Here is a 22,955-nt window from a genome sequence, read left to right on the forward strand (position 1 = left end):
AAAGATGAAACACTGAAAATATGGGAGAAATTTATTCCAAACAAAATTTTTACAAATGATTGCATAAATATGTTTGAACAATGAAGCAGAATTATGTTGATGCAAATTGATGATTTTCATGCAAAAATAACAAATTAGGATGCAAGCTGACACAAGCCTGATTACATCACAAGGGGGTTATTTTTTCAGTCTTTGGAGTGAGCGAAATTATATATGTGTTTCAAGTAGAGTTGCCCTTCAATCAATTTGTCATTTCACTGAGTTATTGGTTTTACAGTAACTAGGCTACATTTCTGGACACACAGGTCAACAAGTAAAAACATATTTAACCCAGTACAGTCAGGAAAATTCACTTTGTGCCGTTCTTAACACACAAAAGACAAACACAGACACACAGTAAACTTCACCTTATAATATATATTTTTGCTCCTTGAAACAGGAAGTGCAGTTGACTCAGGAACTGGGACTGAAGACATTCGTTGACATATGCTTATTTTGGCTATGACGAAAACAAAAAAATCAAACGTTAACATGATTGCAAGAAAATATAAGTGCATCATCGTTAAATTGATAAATCCTTTAAAGAAATATTTGCTGGAAGCTGGACTTAGGAGACTGTTAGCTAAGCTTAGCTTTAAGAGTCATTCAAAAAACTTCTTAGGCTAATTTATTAACATGTAGGCCTAGATACTGTTTATTTAATCCATTTGAAAGAAGGGTCTTGACATATCAGGACATACTAGAACTTAAAAAAAGAATCTAACTGGATTTGCTTGAATTACTCTGCTTTATAGAGTGAAATTAATCTGGAAAATGTTTTGCATTGTGTTCAAATTTTGACACACATTCATGTTGATAGTGCTGATCTTTGAGGGGAGCTAAGTTAGCAGCTAGTGCTAGTTAGCTAGCTGGGTTAGCAAGTTGCAAAAATAAACATCCAGTTGTGTACTTGGAGTGTGTTGGAGTACAACTGAATGTTCAAGAAAACATTTTAGATTAACAAAATGTTGAAATGAAATGAAAACACTGAAATGTTCACAGTTCAAAGAGGAAAATTGTAATGCACCAGAGTAGTGTCAATCACAAGATAGCCACAACCTCAAGAATAATCTGTTTTATCATGTGAGGTCTTTTTGCAACCAGCAGAGTCACCCCCTGCTGGCCATTAGAAGAATACAGGTTTAAGGCACTTCTGCATTGGCTTTTCTCTTTTTTCCGCATGGTCATTAGTTAACCTGCCAGCAGTTAACCAACTAGAAGTTGGGATGCTGTGTAAAATGTAAATCAAAAGAATATGTTTCAAATTCATAATTCAGTTTATATTCACAAAAAAAGTTTATCTGTTTGAAAATTTACCTCTTGAAATCCACCTGCCTGGGTTGGTTTAGGAGGAAGGGAAGGGTTAGGATTAGACCATAACCAAAGCTTGTAACAGAAGAACTGTGAGGTATAATAGCATATATGCATCTTCCTTGGACAGATAACATATTATAATTTATTCAGTTGTGCTTGTCTACCTAAAACACAACCAAAACTATATTGTTAAAAACAACAAAACAATTTTTGGTCTACCGTAACCCTACCCCTACTCGTTGACCCGCAGATGGGTTTTAAGACAAATACATTGTCTTTGTACAGTTTTCAATTGAATATATATTACAAAGGATCAGCATATCGCATGATCTTTTATTTACGTTTTAGACAACATCCCAATTTTTCTTGGAACCTGGAACTACTGCTGCTGGATTTTTATAACTTTGGATGGAGCCAGATTCATTTATGTAAATTTGGACTTAGTTTTGAAATCAAACGCTTTTTTAGCTTTCCTCAGCATGAAGACTGCAATTACTGTGCATCCAACTAAAGTGACCACATACAGTCCCACAAAGAGAGTAGCCTCATCCCTACTGTGCAGACGTGAGTACAGCTCCCTTCGGCCCACATAGTCGAGGTAATAGGCATGGATCTGACACAGGGTGCAGCAAGACACTAAAACGTGGAAAATCTGATGACTCTGTCCCACGAAATCACACCGTCCAGGTAGGTAATGCTCAAGCAGAGGGAAGGTGAAGAAGAAGGCAGAGATGAGAAAGAAAGCAACCTGGCCAAAGTGAAAGATAAGGGCTGGGTCGTTGCTGGTTGTAGACCAGGACATGAGTCTTTTCATCAAAGGACTGCTGTCCCACATACAGGCCAGCATTGATGGCCCGAGCTGGCCCACCTTCAGCACCGGCCGAGGTAAGTTGTGGCTGCAATATTTGCCACAGCAGCATCCCAGGCAAGACAGACAGCTGAGGACAGTGGCAACCGGCATGAAGATTCCATGCACATATCTGTGCAAGCTCTCATCCACAGCATAGTAAAAGTGAACTATTGCACTCCCGTACTGGTACTGTGCTACCCCAACATAGTCCAGAAAGAAGAAGACATGGTGATACAGCTCAGACTTGCTACCCAGTAGGTGAGCTACTACACTGAATGCCGAGTAGATCAGGGAGGACAAGATGAGGATCAACAGGGGCCACGAATGAGGATCATGAACAAAGTCCACAGTCTCTGTGAGTTGCCCAAATCTAGCCAGGAAGAGAAAAAACGCCAACAAGTGAGTCCAGACGTTGATTGTCTCATTGTGGCGCTGGAATATAGACAGGAAGTAGTAGCGCCAGTTTTGGTCGAGTGGTCGGTAGCCGGTGCAGATGTAGCGCTCTCTGAAGTAGTGGGGAACCTCGTTGTCTCTTAGGGTACCGGGCATGGAGGGTGCTGCCTCAGTCAGCATCCGGGGAACCTGCCTGATCTGCTGCAGGCTGATGAACACTCGCCCAATTTTCTCCATCACAATGGTCGCCATAACTGTCAGTAGCTTTGTGGCTCAAAATTGATTCCTACAAAGAAGATTAGAAGAGTTAATGTCCAGAAAAATAAACTTGAATTTTATGAAAACAAAAAATGTCAGAAAGAATCAGAAAGCCTTTATTGTCATTGCACAGAGTAGTACAACAAAATTTGCCATCAACCTGTCCAAAACGTATAAAAAACACACAAAACTATATTACAGAGGTGAACAGGACAGGAAGACAATATAAATGTATATGTATATGTATCGATCATAAGCAATTTCACATTGTAACATTCATCAAATGTTGCTATTCATAATTTATAAAGAATAGACACTCGTGGTAAAGTCATTTTTCCATTATTTATACAGCCTACGGGAGGGAGGGCAAAAAAGTTTTTTCAAATCTAAGTTATTTTTCTATCTGGAGAATCCTTCTGAAACCTTTCCTGGACATGTCTTAGTTGCTGCTTCCTTGCTTCGGTCTCTCCACACTTTCTGTCCCCTTTAGCTCTGGCTGGTTGATGTAAAATGCATCACGATTAATCACCAAGAAGCAACATCTGTGCTTGAAAAGTGAAGCCAATGCTGAAGTGGCTTAAACCTGCATTCTATCTAATGGCCAGCAGGGGGTGACTCCACAGTTTGCAACAAGTTTGCAACTGTTTGTACAAACATTACAGAAAATTACCCTTCTTTTTACTTGATTTATGACCTTAGCAAACATTTTCCTTATGAATCTATGGTCTCAATCGCTCGTTTCAAGATTTTCCAAAACAGCATGATGTTAATTTTTTTAACCAATGGTCCAATCTAGAGTAAAATACAGAATAAAGCAGGGTATGCTTTAGGGCGGGCCTACCTTATTATCCATTGGTAACTATACCGTAGTGCACTGGATTTTTTGCTAATAGAACTCTGCCCCTTTCACAGTATGTTTTCAGTTCATCACAGTTAACTAACATTTTGGTAAATGTCTTGTTTAGTGTTCGGTTGGACGAAAAGACGCTCTAAGGCAGGGGTGTCCAATTGATCCATGAAAAGGCCATGGCTGCAGGTTTTCAACCTAAGCAGGAGCACACCTGGTCCAAGATGTCAACTGTTTATTTAAAATAACAATTGCCTCCTGTTAACCAAGATAGCTAGTTAGTTTGTCATTCTGGCTCCCAATCCTGTTTGAGCATGCGCTGGTTGCAAAAAACTATGTGGCGACAGCCATAAACCAACATGTAGGGATTCATTTATTTTTGGGCTTCTGCACATAAAAACACAAAATACCCTTTTGGCATACTGATAACTATAGCTATAACAAGGAAATGGCTTAAGCCAGACAGCCCATCTATAGACAAGTGGTATGACATCATTTACAAAATTTTTGTAATGGAAAGAATCACTTTCTCTGTGAGACTTCAAAAAAACAAATTTGAGGAAATCTGGGAGAAGTGGAGATTGTACTTCGCCCCAAAACGCCCTTCTTTTGTTCAATATTATGTAACTTTCATTTTTTATTTTTTTAAATCTGTTTTACTACTTGCTGTAGATGGAAACACCCCCAAGTTCTGTTCGATTGTTTATAACTAGATAAAAATCTGAAAATATGGATCACAATGCTAATTATCATAACGGTGATGACTGTTGTAATGTGCTATTGAAATGTGATTCTAAATAAAGACAAAATGTAAAAAAATAATAATAAACCAACATGTCAAACACCCAAAATGCCAGGCTTCAAAACCGGAGTCCACAAACCATAAAGTAATGTAACATTAACTACATCCATTATTTTATCCAGTCTATAGTCACTAAAGACACCCCTGCTCCAGTGTACTGCCAAATACAGGGAGCTTTCCCTTGCAAGGATAACGAACATTGTGTGAATTTGTGTATATGAAATATGATTATGCACATACCTTTCATACCAGAGCCACACAAAATAAAACTAAGCTTCTTTCTGCAATTTACTGTACAGTTTAGTCATAAGGAGACAGACTGATGAAGATAAGGACTAAAGTTGAGCATTCTACTGGTCCTACTTCTTTCCAAACGAAGCTTGAGGCAAAGTTCTGTTTGTATGTTTGCTTAGGCTTGTGTTTGTTTGTCTCAGAGCATTCAGTCCTCACACATGCTCCCTCATATTTCCCTGCTGTCATTATCTAGTCCTCTCATCAGCTCTGCCTGAGCAACACGCCTACTTCGTTAGCCTATCATCTTGCTGCTGCCTCTTCCTTTTATGATTGTCTCACTGCCTTAGCATGTCGTACTGCTGTCACTTTTGCGTTTTTATTAGCTCATCATTCCATCAGCCTCATCAGCCCACCGGCCTGCAGACACCACAACAATAACCAGTACCTAGACTCCACTGGGAAGTTATCTCGCTGCTGGCCAGGGCAGATGACCCTCAAATACAATTCTCCCAGTAGAGTCCAAACACTTAAGAATTTTTGTCAAAAAAGAGAACACTTATAATTTGTTACAACCATCACAAATCATCTGTTATAATAATCCAGTGTTCTCTTGTGAGAATCTTATGTTATAAGTTCAATCACATCATCTTTTATATTTACATCACTCTATAGACTCTACGGATCAAAATATTATATGGTATGAATAGTTCAGTAATGAAGTGGGCGTGAGGGACCTCACAACCAGGAAGGGGCAATTTGAAAATGCCTGGTAAGTAAAATTTTACCATACACATTTGATTATTTATGTATTTATTCATTTGTTTAACTTACTTATGTTCTGTTTTTCAGTGTGTAATTCAATTCATTTCATATGACAGTGAAATATTTGTTGCAACAAATTTTGACACATTTATGACACACGGACAGAACATACACGATATGAATGACTCTATCTATTCAAAAAGATTACTTAACAACCGCCAAAGCGGCAACCCAGACACTGAAAAGCCCATTGTACACCGCCTTTAGTTAGCTGAAGGCAATCTTCTTATAGAAGAACAACTACTACACAACAACACACTGCAACATAATTTAAAAAAAACACTTCTGTAAACAGAACAAAAAAAGGTTCTTAAGTTCTTACCTTAAGTCAACAGATGAGAAAAACACAGAAGACTTGACTTACTTCATAACTTAGCAACAAGTATTAAACAAGCTTCACCGCGCAAGTATCAATGTTTACACTTGAAGTAAAGAAGCTCAACTGTTTGGTGCACAACAAACTTCTGAGTGAGACCAAAGCAAAAACAGACGGCTTCTCTGCAATCATCTCTGCACTGTAGTGTCAGTATGCTGCATGAACAAACTACTCGTTGGATCTTGTCGTTGAACCTGTTAGACCAGATACTTAAAGCTTTGCCCTTCGGCTAATGTCAGCTCAATGCAGATTGTCTATGTTCATGACCACTTGGGGGCAGCAGGCGTACTGTTCTTCATTTGAGCTAGATCATTGAGCAAAGCACAATTCTGATCCATGAGAGATGTCTTATTTCTGTAAATGCTGTTAACTCTCAATGTTTTTTCTTTGTTTTTACCTTTGAATTAGCTCCTTTGCATAAATATTGCATTAAACAAAAACATGCTGTATTCAACTCAACATTATGATACTCTTTATTTACCATTTATGAATATTAAGACACTGGTATTTACAGTATTTTGTATTATGCCACAACACATTTTGCATTACCTCACAATACTTTTTGGTTTTTAGGAAAAGAGCTGCATTAACATATAGTTTTGTGTACAGAATAGTAAGAGTACAGCTACTCTAGCCATATCCCTAACATCATACAGTGGCAAGAAAAGTATGGGAGCTCTTTGAAATGACCTACTTTTCTGCACTAATTAGTCATAATATGTGATCTGATCGGCATCTAAGTCTTAAGTATAGAAAAACACAATGTGCTTACCCCAACACTACACAAACAATTATAACATTTCATGTCTTTATTGAACACATCCATTAAACATTCATAGTACTGGTAGAAAAGTGAACCGTTACTTTCTCTTGCCACTGTTAATTCCTCATAACACCACAAATGCAGCTGTAATCCAAACAATAACCATATCCATCACCACAGCTGTGCTCACTGTTAGGTTGTAGAATGTCACATCTCTGCCTTTTGAAAGGAGTAATTGTCCAAGAAAATAATCAACCCTTGCTCCATCACAGAGAATAAAAAATACACTTATTTGGCACCCAATATGAATGTCATCAGACAATTGAATGGGTGTTTATCCACAGTTATCATCCCATAAGTATGGGCAACTAGGGGCCTGCTCTGCCTGCCAGTTGGTCCAGTAGATCCTTATCAGGGCTTGGGGTGCTTTATCAATGTGTGCTCTTAAGTAGTGCTCTCTAGCGGCTTTAGTGATTGTGGACGATGCCAAATCATTAGTGACGTTATGGAGTGTGAAAGCCAAGGGGGGCAGGTGGGTCAAACAAACCAGAACTTTCACTGAGACAGGACACCATATGTTCCATGTGATAACTAAAGTCGACAATGTTTTTGTTAGTTGTGACAAGTGCAACTATGTCTTTTCGGTCCCCAACTTCGAAGAGATTTTGGAGGGTAATTGTAAGGAAACTACAGCCTTCAAACTAACCGTAACCAATTTGTTTCATGATTTTGATTTTGATCTGGATCTCCTTTAAATGAATGCTAATCGTAATCAAGGATGAGGATTATTTCATCATACATGATGCATCATAGATTTTTGCGTGCTGGTGGGCCCCATGTTGTGCAGAATGTGCCCTTTTTATTTTTTCGCCCCTGCCCTTCAAACAGTCTGAGTCCGCCACTGAACGGGCTGATACAAACCCTCTCAACCTGCCAGGAGATGGAGCAGGAGCCCACTTGCTGTTCCTATGGGATTAAGAACCACTCATAACTCCCAGTCAAATGTCTGATAATATCCGAAATGAGTGCAATTGACAGTTTGCAAAATTCCTACCCCAAACGCTCCTCATACAATCATACCTTAGCAGCCGTTACTAAGAGAAGAAGGTCCGACAAGCTTTGAGCTCTGAGCAACATGGTGGAATGGTGTGCATACAGGATTTGTAAATCTGACACCAGGTACCCTCAGAGTTTAGCAGGAGAAGTTGTTTTTTCCCCTTTTCCAAAACTCATAAAAAAGAGGAGCATTGCTGGGTGTGGATTAAACAGTGTGGGAGAGCCCAATCCCAATTTCATATCTCGAAGATCAACAGACACATATATGTCTGCTCCAAATTAAGCTACTAGCTAGCAAATATGAGCTAACTATTGATGGTCTATCTATGTGAGATGAGACAACCCAATCCAGATTTAACAGTTATGGTTCGCGTCAACTAGTGATCTTACCACTACTAGTGCAGAACTAGTCCAACAAATTTATGTGAATGTCACCGTCTGTAAAATTAGCATGCTAAGCTAGCTAGGAATGTTGCTAGGAGCTTAACATAATGTACAGTGCTAATAGCTTGCGTCACTGAATCTGACATTGGCAGGCTTTTGGCTAACAGTCTATCAAAATGTAACATTTACTACTAATATAGTATAATATAATATAATATAATATAATGTCCATGTTATGTTTCCAATTAATTAAGTGGTGTGAAACTAGAGTCCAACTTCTTATCTTTCAAACTGTATAGCGTTTTAACCTTGTAGGTTAGCCTCGCGTTTACCAGAGTTGCCAAAAGGACGCTAACGCTGGTGAATTGGCCTAGCAATATCATCTTTATGGATCAGTCACATTTATCTCCTCGCTGTTAAACAATGGGGGCTGCTGATTTTTTCGGGGGAAATCGGATGTTTCTGGGTAAGCCAAATAAATATCACGGTTATCAACCATTGTTATCAACACACTCGATCCAGTTCTGAATTTATTCAGTCCTTCACAATAAGTCACAGTACAGTAAAAATACAGATGTAGCCTATAACTACATCAGTCTGCTCTATGGATGATTTACCATCTTGCCACCAGTGACATACATGTTTTTTAGAGTGTAGCCTACAGATGAGGTGTTTGTAACTATAGTTACATGTCTATGATAGAGATTTTATGGATTGTGCTACAAAACTATCACCTCTGTAGCACCAGTCATCCCAACAGGTCATTATTAACTAGGGTTGGGCGATATATTGATATAAAAAAATATATCAATATATTTTTAAATGTGATATGGAATTAGACCATATCGCATATATCAATATAGTTCAATTTATTTTCTTTTTTTTAATATATAAATGCTGCCCTTACTAAGGTTTGTCATATTTAGTTCTTTTGCAATGTTCGTTATTCTTTTCTCATACAAATACATCTATTTCAGAAAAAAATGGGGCCTATTTTATTTCATAGGCTATTTCTATTTAAGATATTTTTTATATAAATGTGCACTTTATGGAGCTTTGATTAAAAAAAAAAAGGTACTCCTGTTGTTATACAGGTTTTATGTTCACTTAAATAAACGGTTTCAATACCACTACTTCTGACATGTCATATTTGACTTTAACTAAACATTTGCTCTCATTTTGCGATAATAATATTGCGATATATATCGTATTTAGCCTAAATATATCGGTATATGACTTTTGGTCCATATCACCCAGCCCTATTATGAACCTATATTATTTCAATCTTTGTAGCGTTTTGTGAATGGGTGGCCTACCTCACGGAGGTATTACTCCAAAAACAGAAAAAATCGCCTGTCTGCTCCATGGCTGACAGGGGGCGGAGCTTTTGCAAACTACTACCCACTAACTACTACTACCACTATGAAAGCTAGGACTCAAAGTGGGTAACCAACCAGGCATGTAGCCTCTACTTCACCTTTCCTGCATTGACTGTGGTAACAAGTGCCATGATATCTCTGGTTCTGTTGGGTTCTTTGACATGAGATACATTTTCATGGTGGCAGGTCAGCTAATTGGTAAGATGTATAATGAAAGAAAATTGTTAATTTTCTCATGCGGTTCACTAAAATATTTTTCTTCCATTACAGAAGACATGCTTTTAGTCCAAACTCAGTTTCTTGGTCTCTCTTGTTGTCTCATTACAAAAAGGGCACAGATTCACTTTGTGGAAGTCGCTTGTCTGAGCTTACAAATTACCAACACACATGCACAGCATCGCAGTGTCAAGGGTATCCTTAGAGTATGTAAATAACAGCTGAGGCCCTGCTTGGAGGAACACTGTTTAACAGGTTGCTATGGAGACCAATTAGCCATTGAGAGACATCCATCGAGAAACAGCCATCAGATTTGGCATACCATCTATTTTGCATCATGGGTCTGTCAAGGTATACCACCATTTCTCAACCCTTCTTTCATAAAGATTACAGTAGCTGCATACACACATATACTCCAAAAACAAAATTCAATATATCCAAATTAGAAACTGGGAGCTGCTGTTGCTTTGCTGACAGAAACAGCAGTAAAATATAATACATATGTATCTACAAAGCAGCGGGATTGGGGATACCACAAGCAAGAAGCCTGAATTTCATTTGGAAATAGCAAGAAAACTCAAACAAACTCATACAGGTTTGACATAATGTTGAGGAAAAAAACAGGTTAATATATATATAATATATTTATTAATATAGCAAAAGGCACATAGGTAGAACTCAATTTACAGAACATTACAAACATTAAACATATCAAACATTAATCAGAGGCAGAGCGTAAAGTCAGATCAGACAGCAGTGAGTTTTTATGAGGACTGTTTTGTCATGAAAATACCAACCGATATGCCAATAAAATGTTGCTGCAAACCACAGATACCTTGAATCTAAACGTTTCTGAACCTCTGCAACACATTCCCATTCTGTACTCGTCACATACTGATGCATTGTTGGGACCCCTTGGCGTCACTTTTTGACACACCGGGTTCCAGTTTTAAACATGGATTAACATCATTCATTAAAAAATCAAAAACAAACTTGGTTAGATATAATAAAAGATTGTCATTTGGCCAAAAGTAATTAAATTGCATAACTTAAGTTTCCCTTCCCCTTGGGACACGAAATTCGTTCCACATTAACATATCTGTGGTTTGCAAGAACTTCAACATTCTCTTCTGGTGACTAAGCTGAATATACAGTTTTATAATCTATGCTATATTGTATTGGCTTGGATGTAGCCTACAAGCATATTGTACTGTATTTTTAAGATAACAGTGAAGATAAAATGTACTCGCTGTTCCTTTGCACAGTGTGCAAAGGTCAACAAGCTCCTGCAAATGCTCTCCAAATCTACCCATATATATGTCTCCGTCATGTTAAGACCTGTTTGATTTAAGAGCTGCTCATAGTAAAAGCAATGACGAGAAAATTTGACAGAGTAGCCTGCAAGACGTTACAACATTAGTCAGTTTAGCACACAAAAACTTCAAGGAGGTTATGAGAGAAACTGTGCTTGTATGGAAAAAAATATTTTGGCTCCAGACCAGCTCTGCCCCGAATTTTGTTTGACTCAATCCTACTGTCTTCACATCTTGGTCAGTAGCACGCAGCATTATCTCACAAAAACACACATTATCACGGTACCTTCGTCTGTCATTAGTACACTCATGTAACACCTACATTCACTTTTTCCTTATGAACTCAAAAGGAACAATCAAGATTTGCAATGCACAAACAGTGATTGCTGACATCCTAACATACAAAATACAAAACAGTCTAAACATCATGTATCTAGGCATGTTTAAAGTAAATCATATCCGTGATTTAATATTAGATTCCACATAAAAAGTATCCAGCTTTCTTTAATACAGTCGACATATCTTAAGGTTTGAGGAAATGGCACTTGTACTCACAAAACAACAACAAAGCAGTTAGCGACAACAACAGCAAAAGGTCCGACTAGTGATGATGCATTATCGAATTTCAAACCTACATGTATATAACAATGAAAATGGCACCTTAAATCCTAAGGCTGTCATCACTGAAGAAACTACACACTGTGTAGAAGTTGAGAACAGTGACAAGGTAACACAACTTTCATGCTAATTTTATATCAAAATGTGAAAACAACTGGCTCTGAAGGCACAATGACTAAGGCCCTACATGTAGTAACATTGTTATTACACTGTAAAATGGTAGATTATTGATAATAATAGACAAGATAAAGTGTCTGAACTTCATTTATGAAGTAGATTTTTTCCTAACTTTTTCTTTTTGCTACAACAAGTGATCAGTGCATCACATTTAAACTGCTTCCGTATGGAAGAAATATCCTCTCTTTATTCAAGAGCGTAGATTTTCAGTGTGAGAGCATGATTTTACTCCTTTTCAGTGAAACAGCTCCTTCTCGTGGTCAGATTTATTCTGTGGTTTGCAGGAACTTCAACATTCTCTTTTGGTGACTGGGCTGAATATACAGTTTAATAATATATGCTATATTGTATTGGCTTGGATGTAGCCTACAAGCCTATTGTACTGTATTTTTAAGATAACAGTGAAGATAAAATGTACTCCCTGTTCCTTTGCACAGTGTGCAAAGGTCAACAAGCTCCTGCAAATGCTATCCAAATATCAGGCAAAAAAACATCTAAGATAACTCTTTTTAGGATTACTTAAGATTAATTATACATAAATATGCTGGCGTCTTAAATAGGTGATGATTCAAATAGTTGGCTAAATTGGTGTATTTTAAGAGAGAAGCAGTTTTACAAACAGAGAAATATACTACCCGCCCCTATGGAGCGCTCAAAATGGCCGTAGAAACGCACCCAAGACACGGCATCCGTCATTTGATTGGTCCACACTCTAGCTCTCTCCCTATTGGCCGGTGAAACGTGCAGGGGAGGGACATCTTCAGTCTGAGCAGTTACCTCGACCTGAGAGGACGAGCTTGTTCTGAGTGCGAGCACAAACGTTTTGAGAGAACAGACTTGAGATCTGAGCGTGTACAGGACATATTTGAGTGTGAGCAAAATGTTTGTGTCCAAGAAGAAGAAATGTGAGCACAAACATGTGATTTTTGAGTCCAAGCAAACATTTTGAAAGAAAGCAGCAGAAATCTGAGTGCAAGCACAAAATGTGAGCATGATGAAAATAAATCTGACCACGAGAAGGAGCTGTTTCACTGAAATGGAATAAAATCATACTCTCAAACTGAAAATCTACGCTATTGAATAAAGAGAGGATATTTCTTCCATACTTTCGCAATTATCATTTGGGTGAAATATGCCCAAAGCATAAATAACAAAACATCAGTGATTTTAAAAATATCTGTAATAAATATTGGCACATTGTAGATGTTATTCCACTTATTATCCCAGTATTGTAGGACACACTAAAAAAAATCCAATCACATAATGTGATATGTACATTTTGAGAATCTGATTTTGATTATGGTCTCTTTTTTTTTAGAAAAAGACCCAGTATTTGCAGACACATTAAATATTATGACACTGTGAATTATTCCACAAATTAATTAAAAAAAGAAATCAGTACCAAGATGCTAATTCCTAATACCATTGTGCATCCCTTTTTTAAACTGTTACTTTCCGTTAAGAATTGTTTTGAGTTTCAACAGCTTTTTACATAATACAAGTCAGCAGCATATACAGTGTAATTAGTTCCCATTCTTTTAAAGCAGTCAGTCTAGAAGGTAAGGCACAAAAATTATTTTGCATAATATAGTTCCAACCAGGCCTGTACCAAATAACTTCATACATAATGTTGACATTCTAATTAATCTTAATCCATGTACGAATGTTGCCCAGCTTTTTATAAAACCCAGTATCTCTGCACAGCTGCAGATAACGATAAGGATACACTAATATTATTAGTATTATACCATTTTCAGATTAAGATTCCAGTGGAAGCTGCTAGAGGTCGACCGATATATCGTCCGGCCGATATATCGTCCGGCCGATATATCGGGCCGATATTTTCGCTTTCTACTTGTATTCGGCACTCGGCATTGGCCGATACGTGCGTGCGTTCGCTGAACGGTTAGCCCATTTCACTGAGCCAACAGCAGGCAAGGCTCGGTGCAACATCTGCCATTCTCTGGTGAGCTGCTGCTGATACCAGAAAAAAGAAAAACACATAAAATACGTGGATCATCTGAGGCGCCACCACCTCGAGGCCTAGAACAACATACACAGTGTTTGCTATCCAACTGTAAATATGTTTTTTGTTTGTTTTGTTAATAAATATTTCTTTTTTTGTTTAAATTGAGACTTGTGTAACATTTGTTGTCATTGTGTCATTTTTATCATGTAAATTGAGGGGGAGAAAAGGCAATATCGGCTTCAAGAATCAGCCCCAAAAAATCGGCAGCACATATATATCAGGGATCGGTTAAGACAAACCGATAAAACAATCGGCATCGGCATTGGCCTTAAAAAATCGTATCAGTCGACTACTAATTCAGACACATACAGACTGCTGTTTCAAGCCGCGATATTTATGCCTCTTTGACGTCTCACTTTCAATCTGAACATCCCAGAGGCATAATGGGGGGACCAAGTGACCCTGGCTCTGTACTGCCTTTGGAGGTAGTAACAGTCGTTTCAGGGGCAAAATCTAGAAACACGCCTCTCACTTGATTTCTTCCGCCATCAATGTGCTCGCCGATTTCGCATATTTCACACATACCTGTGGATACTGCCTCTCACATTACACGGCACTATAGTCTCTTCCCACCTTGTTACGCAGTGCCAGATTGCAATGTGAATTCAGACGCCAATATTATGCCATTGCAGAATCAATATAAATTTCCTAAGGCAAAATAACGGCAGAGAATTATAACAGCACTTTTCGACAATTCTACAATGTCATGAACATTTGGCAGATGCTTTTATCAAAAGCGACATACAATTGATGAAGTCAAGAAACATACCAAGAGTAATGCCATGGATTGAGTCTCGGTCCATTAGGACGTAAGTGCTTTTTGGTCGCTTGAGCGTTCGGTGTGATACTTATCGTTGTCATCTTTTGCGGAAACACAGTCAGTACGTTTACATGACACTTAAAAAAAACAAATTTTTGCCTTAATCTGACTATAACTGGACAACTAAAGTGCATGTCAACGTGTTAGTCTGACTGATGTTGGAGTTCTCCAACTCCAATTAGGACACCCAGATAATGTGATTGGAATTGGATTTGGATTTTGGATTTACGCCGGCATGTATGACGAGACAATGCATGTGCACATGCTCTATCCCCTCACCACCCGCGCTGGCGTATGACCCCCAGAACAAAAACATCCAAGGAAGCCGGTCGCATTAGCCGGTGGCGTTAGCCAGTCATGTTAGCCGGACCCGTTAGCTGGCCGTGTTAGCCGGACAGTAGGGACACAAAATGTCAAACTTAAGTCGATCTGAAAGGGGGCCATATTAACCCACTGAAACGACGCACGTTCCCGTCAGTTATTAAATTTTCTCAGTTGCATGTATACTGGGAGAAGGACAGAAGTCTGATTAGATGCCAAAATCATTTTTTAAGCATAGCTCGATTAAACTGTGCATGTAATGAAAGCGGGGCTTAGCGAATCGATGTAGCTCTACAATGAACTTAAAAGGATTTTTCAAAATGTTTTGTCATAACACATGACATCAGATATTCAAGGTTTCTTCTGATAACCTTAATAAAGTTTTGAATGTAAAAAAAAAAAGAAGAAAAAACAAACAAACATTCGGTACAACCCTAGTTCCTACCACATATAATAAATTATTTGGATTTGGCTTTGCAGTCAATCACTTTTTTAGCTTTCCTCAGCATGAAGACAACAATAAGCGCACATCCAACTAAAGTGACCGCGTACAGTCCCGCAAAGAGAGCAGCCTCACCGCTCCTATGCAGACGTGAGTACAGCTCCCTTCGGCCCACATAGTCAAGGTGGGAAGCATGGATCTGACACAGGGTGCAGCAAGACAGTAGAACATGAAAAATCTGATGACTCTGTCCCACGAAATCACACCGTCCAGGTAGGCAACGCTCCAGCAGAGGGCAGGTGAAGAAGAAGGCACAGCTGAGAAAGAAAGCAACTTGGCCAAAGTGAAAGATAAGGGCTGGGTCGTTGCTGGTTGTAGACCAGAACATGAGTCTTTTAGCCACAGGACTGCTGTCCCACATATAGGCCAGTGCTGAAGGCACCACCTGGCCCACCTTACGTACCCAAGTTGGTAGACTGTGGTTGCAGAACTTGCCATAGCAACATCCCAGGCAAGACAGACAGCTGAGGACAGTGGCAAGCGGCATGAAGATTCCATGCACATATCTGTGCAAGCTCTCATCCACAGCATAGTAAAAGTGAACTATTGCACTCCCGTACTGGTACTGTGCTACCCCAACATAGTCCAGAAAGAAGAAGACATGGTGATACAGCTCAGACTTGCTACCCAGTAGGTGAGCTACTACACTGAATGCCGAGTAGATCAGGGAGGACAAGATGAGGATCAACAGGGGCCACGAATGAGGATCATGAACAAAGTCCACAGTCTCTGTGAGTTGCCCTAATTTAACCAGAATAACTAAAAACGCCAGCAAGTGAGTCCAGACGTTGATTGTCTCATTGTGGCGCTGGAATATAGACAGGAAGTAGTAGCGCCAGTTTTGGTCGAGTGGTCGGTAGCCGGTGCAGATGTAGCGCTCTCTGAAGTAGTGGGGAACCTCGTTGTCTCTTAGGGTGCCGGGCATGGAGGGTGCTGCCTCAGTCAGCATCCGGGGAACCTGCCTGATCTGCTGCAGGCTGATGAACACTCGCCCAATTTTCTCCATCACAATGGTCGCCATAACTGTCAGTAGCTGAGTGATGCACACTGGGTGGTTCCTGCAAAGAAGATTTTAAAAGTTAACATCCACAAGATCAACTTGTCATTGAAACAACAATATCTATATCTATAAATCAAGGAATATGTGTGTGAGAAAGTGTGTGGTGCACACATCCCGAGAACTGTTATCCGATCACCTTTAGACTTGGTATATTGCTGGGGATCCAAGGCAGCTATAACAATAAACAGGTTTTTTTCTAGGTTCTGGGGGGTCCAGTCAAATCTATCTATCTATTTTTAACTCCTTCTGAAATCTGGAGCGATCATCACCAAATTTGGTCCAGAATATCTGTGGACCAAATGGGAAAAAGTAACTTCTTTGGATTTTTGGATGTTTCACAAAGTTTTTCTATATGTAGTTCTTAAGTTTACTGACTGTGGGCAAGGCTTGTATCACAAAAAATGTCATAACTCCTGAAGACCTTGTGCTACTGCAACTACACTTGGTGGGCATGTGTAGATATGATGTATGGGTTACCGTGACACATTTGGTGTAATTTGACCAATACTTGTGGTTGTAGTAGCATCATCTAACTATCAAATGGAATGAATGAATGAATCTCTGTCTGTCTGTGTATGTATGACTGAAATATTAGCATATTTCAAGAGCTGTTCATCCAATCAACTCGGCATGTGTATTGCTGAGGACCCAAGGGAGTGCGGTGTCGACTGTGAAGCTGATCAGAAGAGCTGTCCTCAAGAGTACAGCAAGTAGTGCCACGGTTTTCGACAACGCTGCAAGCAGCAATTCAACATTTCCTTGGTTTAACCTGGAAATAAATATAGCACATAATCCTTATGGAAGTAGCCATTAGATGCAGTGTTGCCCACAGGGTTTTTGAGACTCTGGGGGGGTGGGGCACCAAACCATCTGGAGCAAACACCTCACATGAGATTTTTCACAGTTGTGAGATACTGTATTATAAAATCTTTATTGTTATGCTACTGTGACATTTTTAATTGATGTCAACATGCTTTCCACTAGGACATGGAGCAGCCAGCCAGTGTGGAAGAATAGCTGGCTAGGGGGGTCCAGGGGCATTTAAAAAATGTTTTCCATAAAAGCCCAAATTTGGTGCCTCTCACACATTCTAATGCCACTATTCCATCATATACACTGATCTTAAGGTTTGCACATTTTAAGCAGTGGTGGGCCGTCAGGGCCAGCAAGGCCTTCTCTGCTGGCCTAACATAATCAGAAATCATGATCATAATTATGATAAAGGTTAATTTAATTTTTAATTTTCTTTCCCTAAATATCTAAAAGTATTCATATTCTCTTCATGTCATATTATGCTCCTTCCAGTGCTGTTGTTTTTAGGTTAGAGTTTTTATCCAATCAGAATTCAGCTATCTTATGTTGCCAGGCTGTATGAAATCTCCCCGGGCCTTCAGAATCAACAATGCGGGCGTCTGTGCACTGTAAGTGAACGGGCAAATACAGTTGATAGATAGTTGCGATAGCCAATCAGATCACGAGTTGTGTCAGTAAGGCCCTCTAGCTGGCCTCACGTTGAACGTGACATTTACGCGTCCTGTGATTGGATATGGATACTTACTAGTTTGAGCCACGGCAGTACCATGAAAGATAATTTTAAAGACCCTTTTATTTTTAAGTTTTGACAGTAGCATACCAGATATGTTTTAATTGCTGATGCGCCGGATAATAGCCCATTTTGTACACAACTGAGGTGATGCAATGCCTAGTAGTGCTTAAGTGTGTTTCTAACTACTCTCCAGTCCTGGTGTTATAAATGCTGGCTCAATGAAAGGTATTTATTGACTAACTCGGACATCACTGAAGGCCTAAGTGTGAAATGCACCGCCCGCCACTGATTTTAAGAATGATTTTAATGGAGAATAAGGGGTTCTTTTATGTTTTATTTAAGGCATCTTATTTTGACAGTCTTCTTGTAAATTCCGTGGTGGATTCTGTTAACACACTCTGCTCTTATTTTGAAATCTGCATGTGTTTAGCGTCAGGAAGTAACTTGCCACAAATTAGCTTTTCGTGATTACAACAACTTTAATTGCTAGCTAATGTTAGCTCGCGGCTACAGAACGGCATAATGCTACAGTTTGTTTGGAACTGTGACTGGCCCGTACAGGTTGATAGGTTTACGTTCGGCTCGCGCACATGAATAAATAATGTGGGTCGGGACTGATACAGACAGGTAGGCACATGGGGAGGGCAGCTTGGTATATTCAGCGCGTGTAAGTCTTTATTTTAGTCTTTTTTATAGTCTGTATTTTATACAGTCTATGGTGTAAGCGTGTGAATGTGCGCGCATGTCTCGGAGGAGAGGTGGGGGTCGGGGTTTTTACTGACTGACTGGTGACAGATACTCTGCTGAACAACGGCAACACAACGCAAAATAACTTTAGACTGATGACGGTTGGCAATATTTTACATCTTTATTGTCTAAATTTGGAGCTTATAATAATAATAATATTATTAATACATTTTATGGTAACACTTTAGATCAGGGAACACGTATTCAACATTAATTAGTTGCTTATTAGCATGCAAATGAGTAACATATTGGCTCTTAATTAGTCATTATTAAGTAGTTATTAATGCCTTATTCTGCATGGCCTTATTATACAACCAGTAAGCCCTTAACTAAGAGTTTTCCCTCAATAACCTCAGAATTATTGCTTATTAGTAGTAAGTAAGGAAGTTGTTGTATATGAGTTATGATCTTAATATGCTTTACTTTGTATGGACTTTATAAGTCTCTGCATAGCGGTGAACGAAACCATCAACTAACATTGGCACAACGTGGGTCACTTTGCGCCAAAGTTACTCTACCAGTGAGCCACTTTGTAGAGTAATGATTGACATTACAATCTACCAATCCTCATCCAATCATCCAAAAGGAGCCACCAGTCACGTCAAAGGTCTGGAGAAGGTGGCTATTTGCCTTTTCCATGGTTTCGTCCAAAATAAAGCATATTAAGATCCTAACTCATATACAACAACTCCCTCACTTATACTATTTTTTAGGTTAAAACTCTTAGTTAATGTCTTACTGGTTGTATGATAAGGCCATGCAGAATAAGGCATTAATAACTACTTAATAATGACTAATTAAGAGCCAATATGTTACTTATTCGCATGCCAATAAGCAACTAATTAATGTTGAATATGTGTTCCCTAATATAAAATGTTACCAATTTTATTTGTAATGCAACAGGCAACTTAAACACAAACAAAAGTATAAAAAGGTGGGTTTTTTAGGGCTTTTTAAAAAGCATAAAAAAAAAATAGCGCCTCTAGGGCCCTCAGGTCATTCCACAGACTGGGAGCTGTGGAGCAGAAGGCCTGGTTTCCCATGGTGAGGAGTTTAGTCCTGGGGGGATGGAGGAGTTTTATGTTACCAGAGCGGAGATTTCGTGTGGAGGATTGTGGGGTGAGGAGTTCTTTGAGGTGGGGGTGAATCTCCATGGGTGCACTGGTAGATGATAAGGGTGAGCTTGTATTGAATCACAGCATTTACCACTTGTAGCCTCAGATACCTGTTCTCAGCTGACAGGAGGGGGCCTGGTGTGGTCTTCTGCTGCTGTAACCCAATCGCTCTAAGCGTTAACATGCTGTGCCCTAAGGGATGCTGTTCTGTATAGCTCTGTGACATCACAAGTGATTACTTACATTAATGTTGCCTTTTTATCAAAAACCAGTCTGACTAATCTCCTCTGACCTTTGCTCAGATATTTTGCCCAGAAAACTGCTGCTCACCGGACACTTTCGGTTTTTCAGATCATTTTGTTTAAATCCTAGAAATGGTTGTATTAAGAATACCACCAATTTAAAATGTAACTATGGAAATACAGCTACTCATTCATACTGATTCCAGTAATGTAGGGACAAATAATAATAAATAATAATACATTTTATTTGTAATGCACTTTACATTAAAGGACATCTCAAAGTGCTACAGGTTAAAGCATAACAGTCTAATTAAAAAATGATTTAAAAAAGGATAAAACAGCTAAAAACGTAAGAAAAAGGAAAACATATATACATACATACACAAGCTAAATACCATCTGTGCGGGAGGAACCAAAGCTTTTGCTAAAAAGGAAAGTTTTTTTTCAGTAACGTCGGGACGTTGTCTAAAACAGAATGCTATCTTTTTCTAGTCCCTTTTGACATTTATTCAACTGAAAAACTGTACAAAGAAAACTTTTCTAATGTTCAAACTGATATACTTTTGTTTTGGGTCCCAACCTTTTTCTTAAATATGTTGTATAAATATTAAATATTTACTCCCTCTGCTTGTTTGGTACCAACAGGCATAAAGCTGGGCATTTTAACGTGGCTGGCAATGAGGATTGACTCTTTTTTTTTTTTTAGCCATCCTCAAGAGACTAATGGAAGAATTACAGTTTGTGGCATTTCTATGTGACTTCACTTTTTAGCCCCAGACGTTGCAACTTGGTTTTATTTCACTTATATCACCATTTATTCTCATTCTGATGCCTGACTTGAACTGTAGCAGATGATCTTGACCACTTTTGCATGTCTATATGCACTGAACTGCCGCAACAGTGAGCTGATAATATGTTAATAAGCAATTGAACAAAGGTGTCCCTCATGAAGTGACTAGTGAGTGAAAGTTGTAAGTAAGTAAGTAGCCTAAGTAAGTCAATTTTATTTATAAAAGGTTTTCACAGGAAAGAAAAACCACAAAGTGCTTTACAAAGGTACACAGAAAAACACAATACATCAAGAAAACATAATTAAAGCCTGGACGTCTAGTTGACCAGGTACATATAGTCAACTAAATGCCTGTCTAAACAGATAAGTCTTAAGTTGACATTTAAAAGAATCCACAGATACCGCGGACCGTAAGGGTGAAAGGCAGAGCGCTTCAGAGTTTGGGAGCTATTGATTCAAAGGCTCGATCACCCCGAGGCTTAAGGCGGGTGCGTGGGACAGACAGTAAATTTAAGGTGTTTGATTGTAGTTACGTATGCCGGGGCCAGATCGTGCAGTGCTCTGTAAGTCAGAGTGAGAATCTTAAACTGGATCCTGTATGTAACAGGGAGCCAGTGAAGAGATTTTGAGTACGGGGGTGATGTGAGATCGTCTGTTTGCCCTAGTGAGTAGCCTTGCTGCAGCATTTTATATTGACTGTAGATGGTTTGGTAACGCTTTATATTAAGGTCCTTGTAATAACCATTAATTAAAAAGTAATAAGGCCCTTGAAAGTCCTTACAAGATGCTTATTAACATTATTGTGCGTTTATAAGCTTATATAAGTGTTAATAATGGCATTACAAACACCCATGACCCACCCATTATGTCTTTGCCATGCCTTTATTGATCTTATTTTGTTTGCTTATTGATACTAAAATATACTTTATTGCTCATCTATTATAAGTTAACTATAAGTTAACTATGCTTTCTGCAACTACCGGATCTAAAGCGAGAACAATGCCTTATTGCTTGCTAATTAATGTTTATTAAGGACCTTATTATAAAGCGTTACCGATGGTTTAAAGTGGACATGACTTGGACTGAGTGAGAAGTAAAGTGAGTTACAGTAGTGGATACGGGATGAGATGAAGGCAGGTAGGAGCATCTCAAGTTCAGTATTTGAAATCACTGTTCTCAGTTTGCTGATATTTCTAAGGTGGAAAAAGCAGGAAATAGACAGCTGTTTAACATGGGTGTCAAACAACGATGATTTATCAAATATTACCCCTAGGTTACGCAAGTGGGGGTGGACGGCAGAGGAAAGGGGCACAATACCAATAACCAGAACCTCTGTCTTTTCAGCGTTGAGCTGCAAGAAGTTCTCTGCCAACCATTCCTCGATAGCATTAAGACAGTCTAGGAGTCTAGGTAACTTTACTGGGTTTAAATGAAAAACAGAGTGGGATGTCGTCCGCATATAAATGATAAGAGATGTTAAAACAGTTTATGATCTGTCCTAGGGGCAGTTGTGGTGGTTTAGGAATAATTTTAAATGTTATTTGACAGCAGAGACCCCCCTCCTTATGCCCAGTTTTCTCTGTACCCGCCCCTGTGGAGCCTTCTGCCGTGTTCAGAATCACCAAATGGACTTCATCTGGGTTCACTGAACCGAGTCGTGCACATTTACCCGTCAAGCGTGTCTATGCTACTGTAACTCGGACTAAAGCCAAGCCGGTTTTAAAAGTTCTGCCAAAGCCTGAAACACCGGCGTGACTTATTCAACTTAGTGCGCATCACTTTATCAGGCGGTCTCATTATTGATTATCTTCCTACCTTAGAGCCAAGTCTCGTGTCCTTCCGTGTGTCCGAAGCTGAAATGACCTCTTCCTCCTCCTCCTCCGACCGTAGAAGACAAATATTTAACTGATTGAGACTCTTCTTCTGAAGTGAGACAGCAGCG

At 39.1% G+C, this 22,955-nt stretch overlaps 2 protein-coding genes across 2 annotated transcripts; both read right to left on the reverse strand.

Annotated features, from left to right (window-relative positions):
• Positions 1-1,777: 1,777 nt before the first annotated feature.
• LOC131985250 (membrane progestin receptor alpha-B-like) lies at positions 1,778-2,848 on the reverse strand. Its single transcript, XM_059350288.1, has one exon. The coding sequence runs from the start codon at positions 2,846-2,848 to the stop codon at positions 1,778-1,780; it is 1,071 nt and encodes a 356-aa protein (XP_059206271.1).
• A 10,278-nt stretch (positions 2,849-13,126) lies between these two features.
• paqr7a (progestin and adipoQ receptor family member VII, a) lies at positions 13,127-22,955 on the reverse strand. Its single transcript, XM_059350320.1, has 2 exons — positions 22,829-22,955; positions 13,127-16,571 (listed from the first exon to the last, which is right to left on the reverse strand). The coding sequence occupies exon 2, from the start codon at positions 16,532-16,534 to the stop codon at positions 15,470-15,472; it is 1,065 nt and encodes a 354-aa protein (XP_059206303.1). The 5' UTR covers positions 16,535-16,571; positions 22,829-22,955; the 3' UTR covers positions 13,127-15,469.

The sequence above is a fragment of the Centropristis striata genome, chromosome 14 (genome assembly GCF_030273125.1).
Source record: "Centropristis striata isolate RG_2023a ecotype Rhode Island chromosome 14, C.striata_1.0, whole genome shotgun sequence".
Lineage (NCBI taxonomy): Eukaryota > Metazoa > Chordata > Actinopteri > Perciformes > Serranidae > Centropristis > Centropristis striata.

Excerpts from the sequence above, each read along its gene's own strand:
- LOC131985250 (XM_059350288.1), bottom strand. The coding sequence starts at position 2,848 with ATGGCGACCATTGTGATGGAGAAAATTGGGCGAGTGTTCATCAGCCTG.
- paqr7a (XM_059350320.1), bottom strand. The coding sequence starts at position 16,534 with ATGGCGACCATTGTGATGGAGAAAATTGGGCGAGTGTTCATCAGCCTG.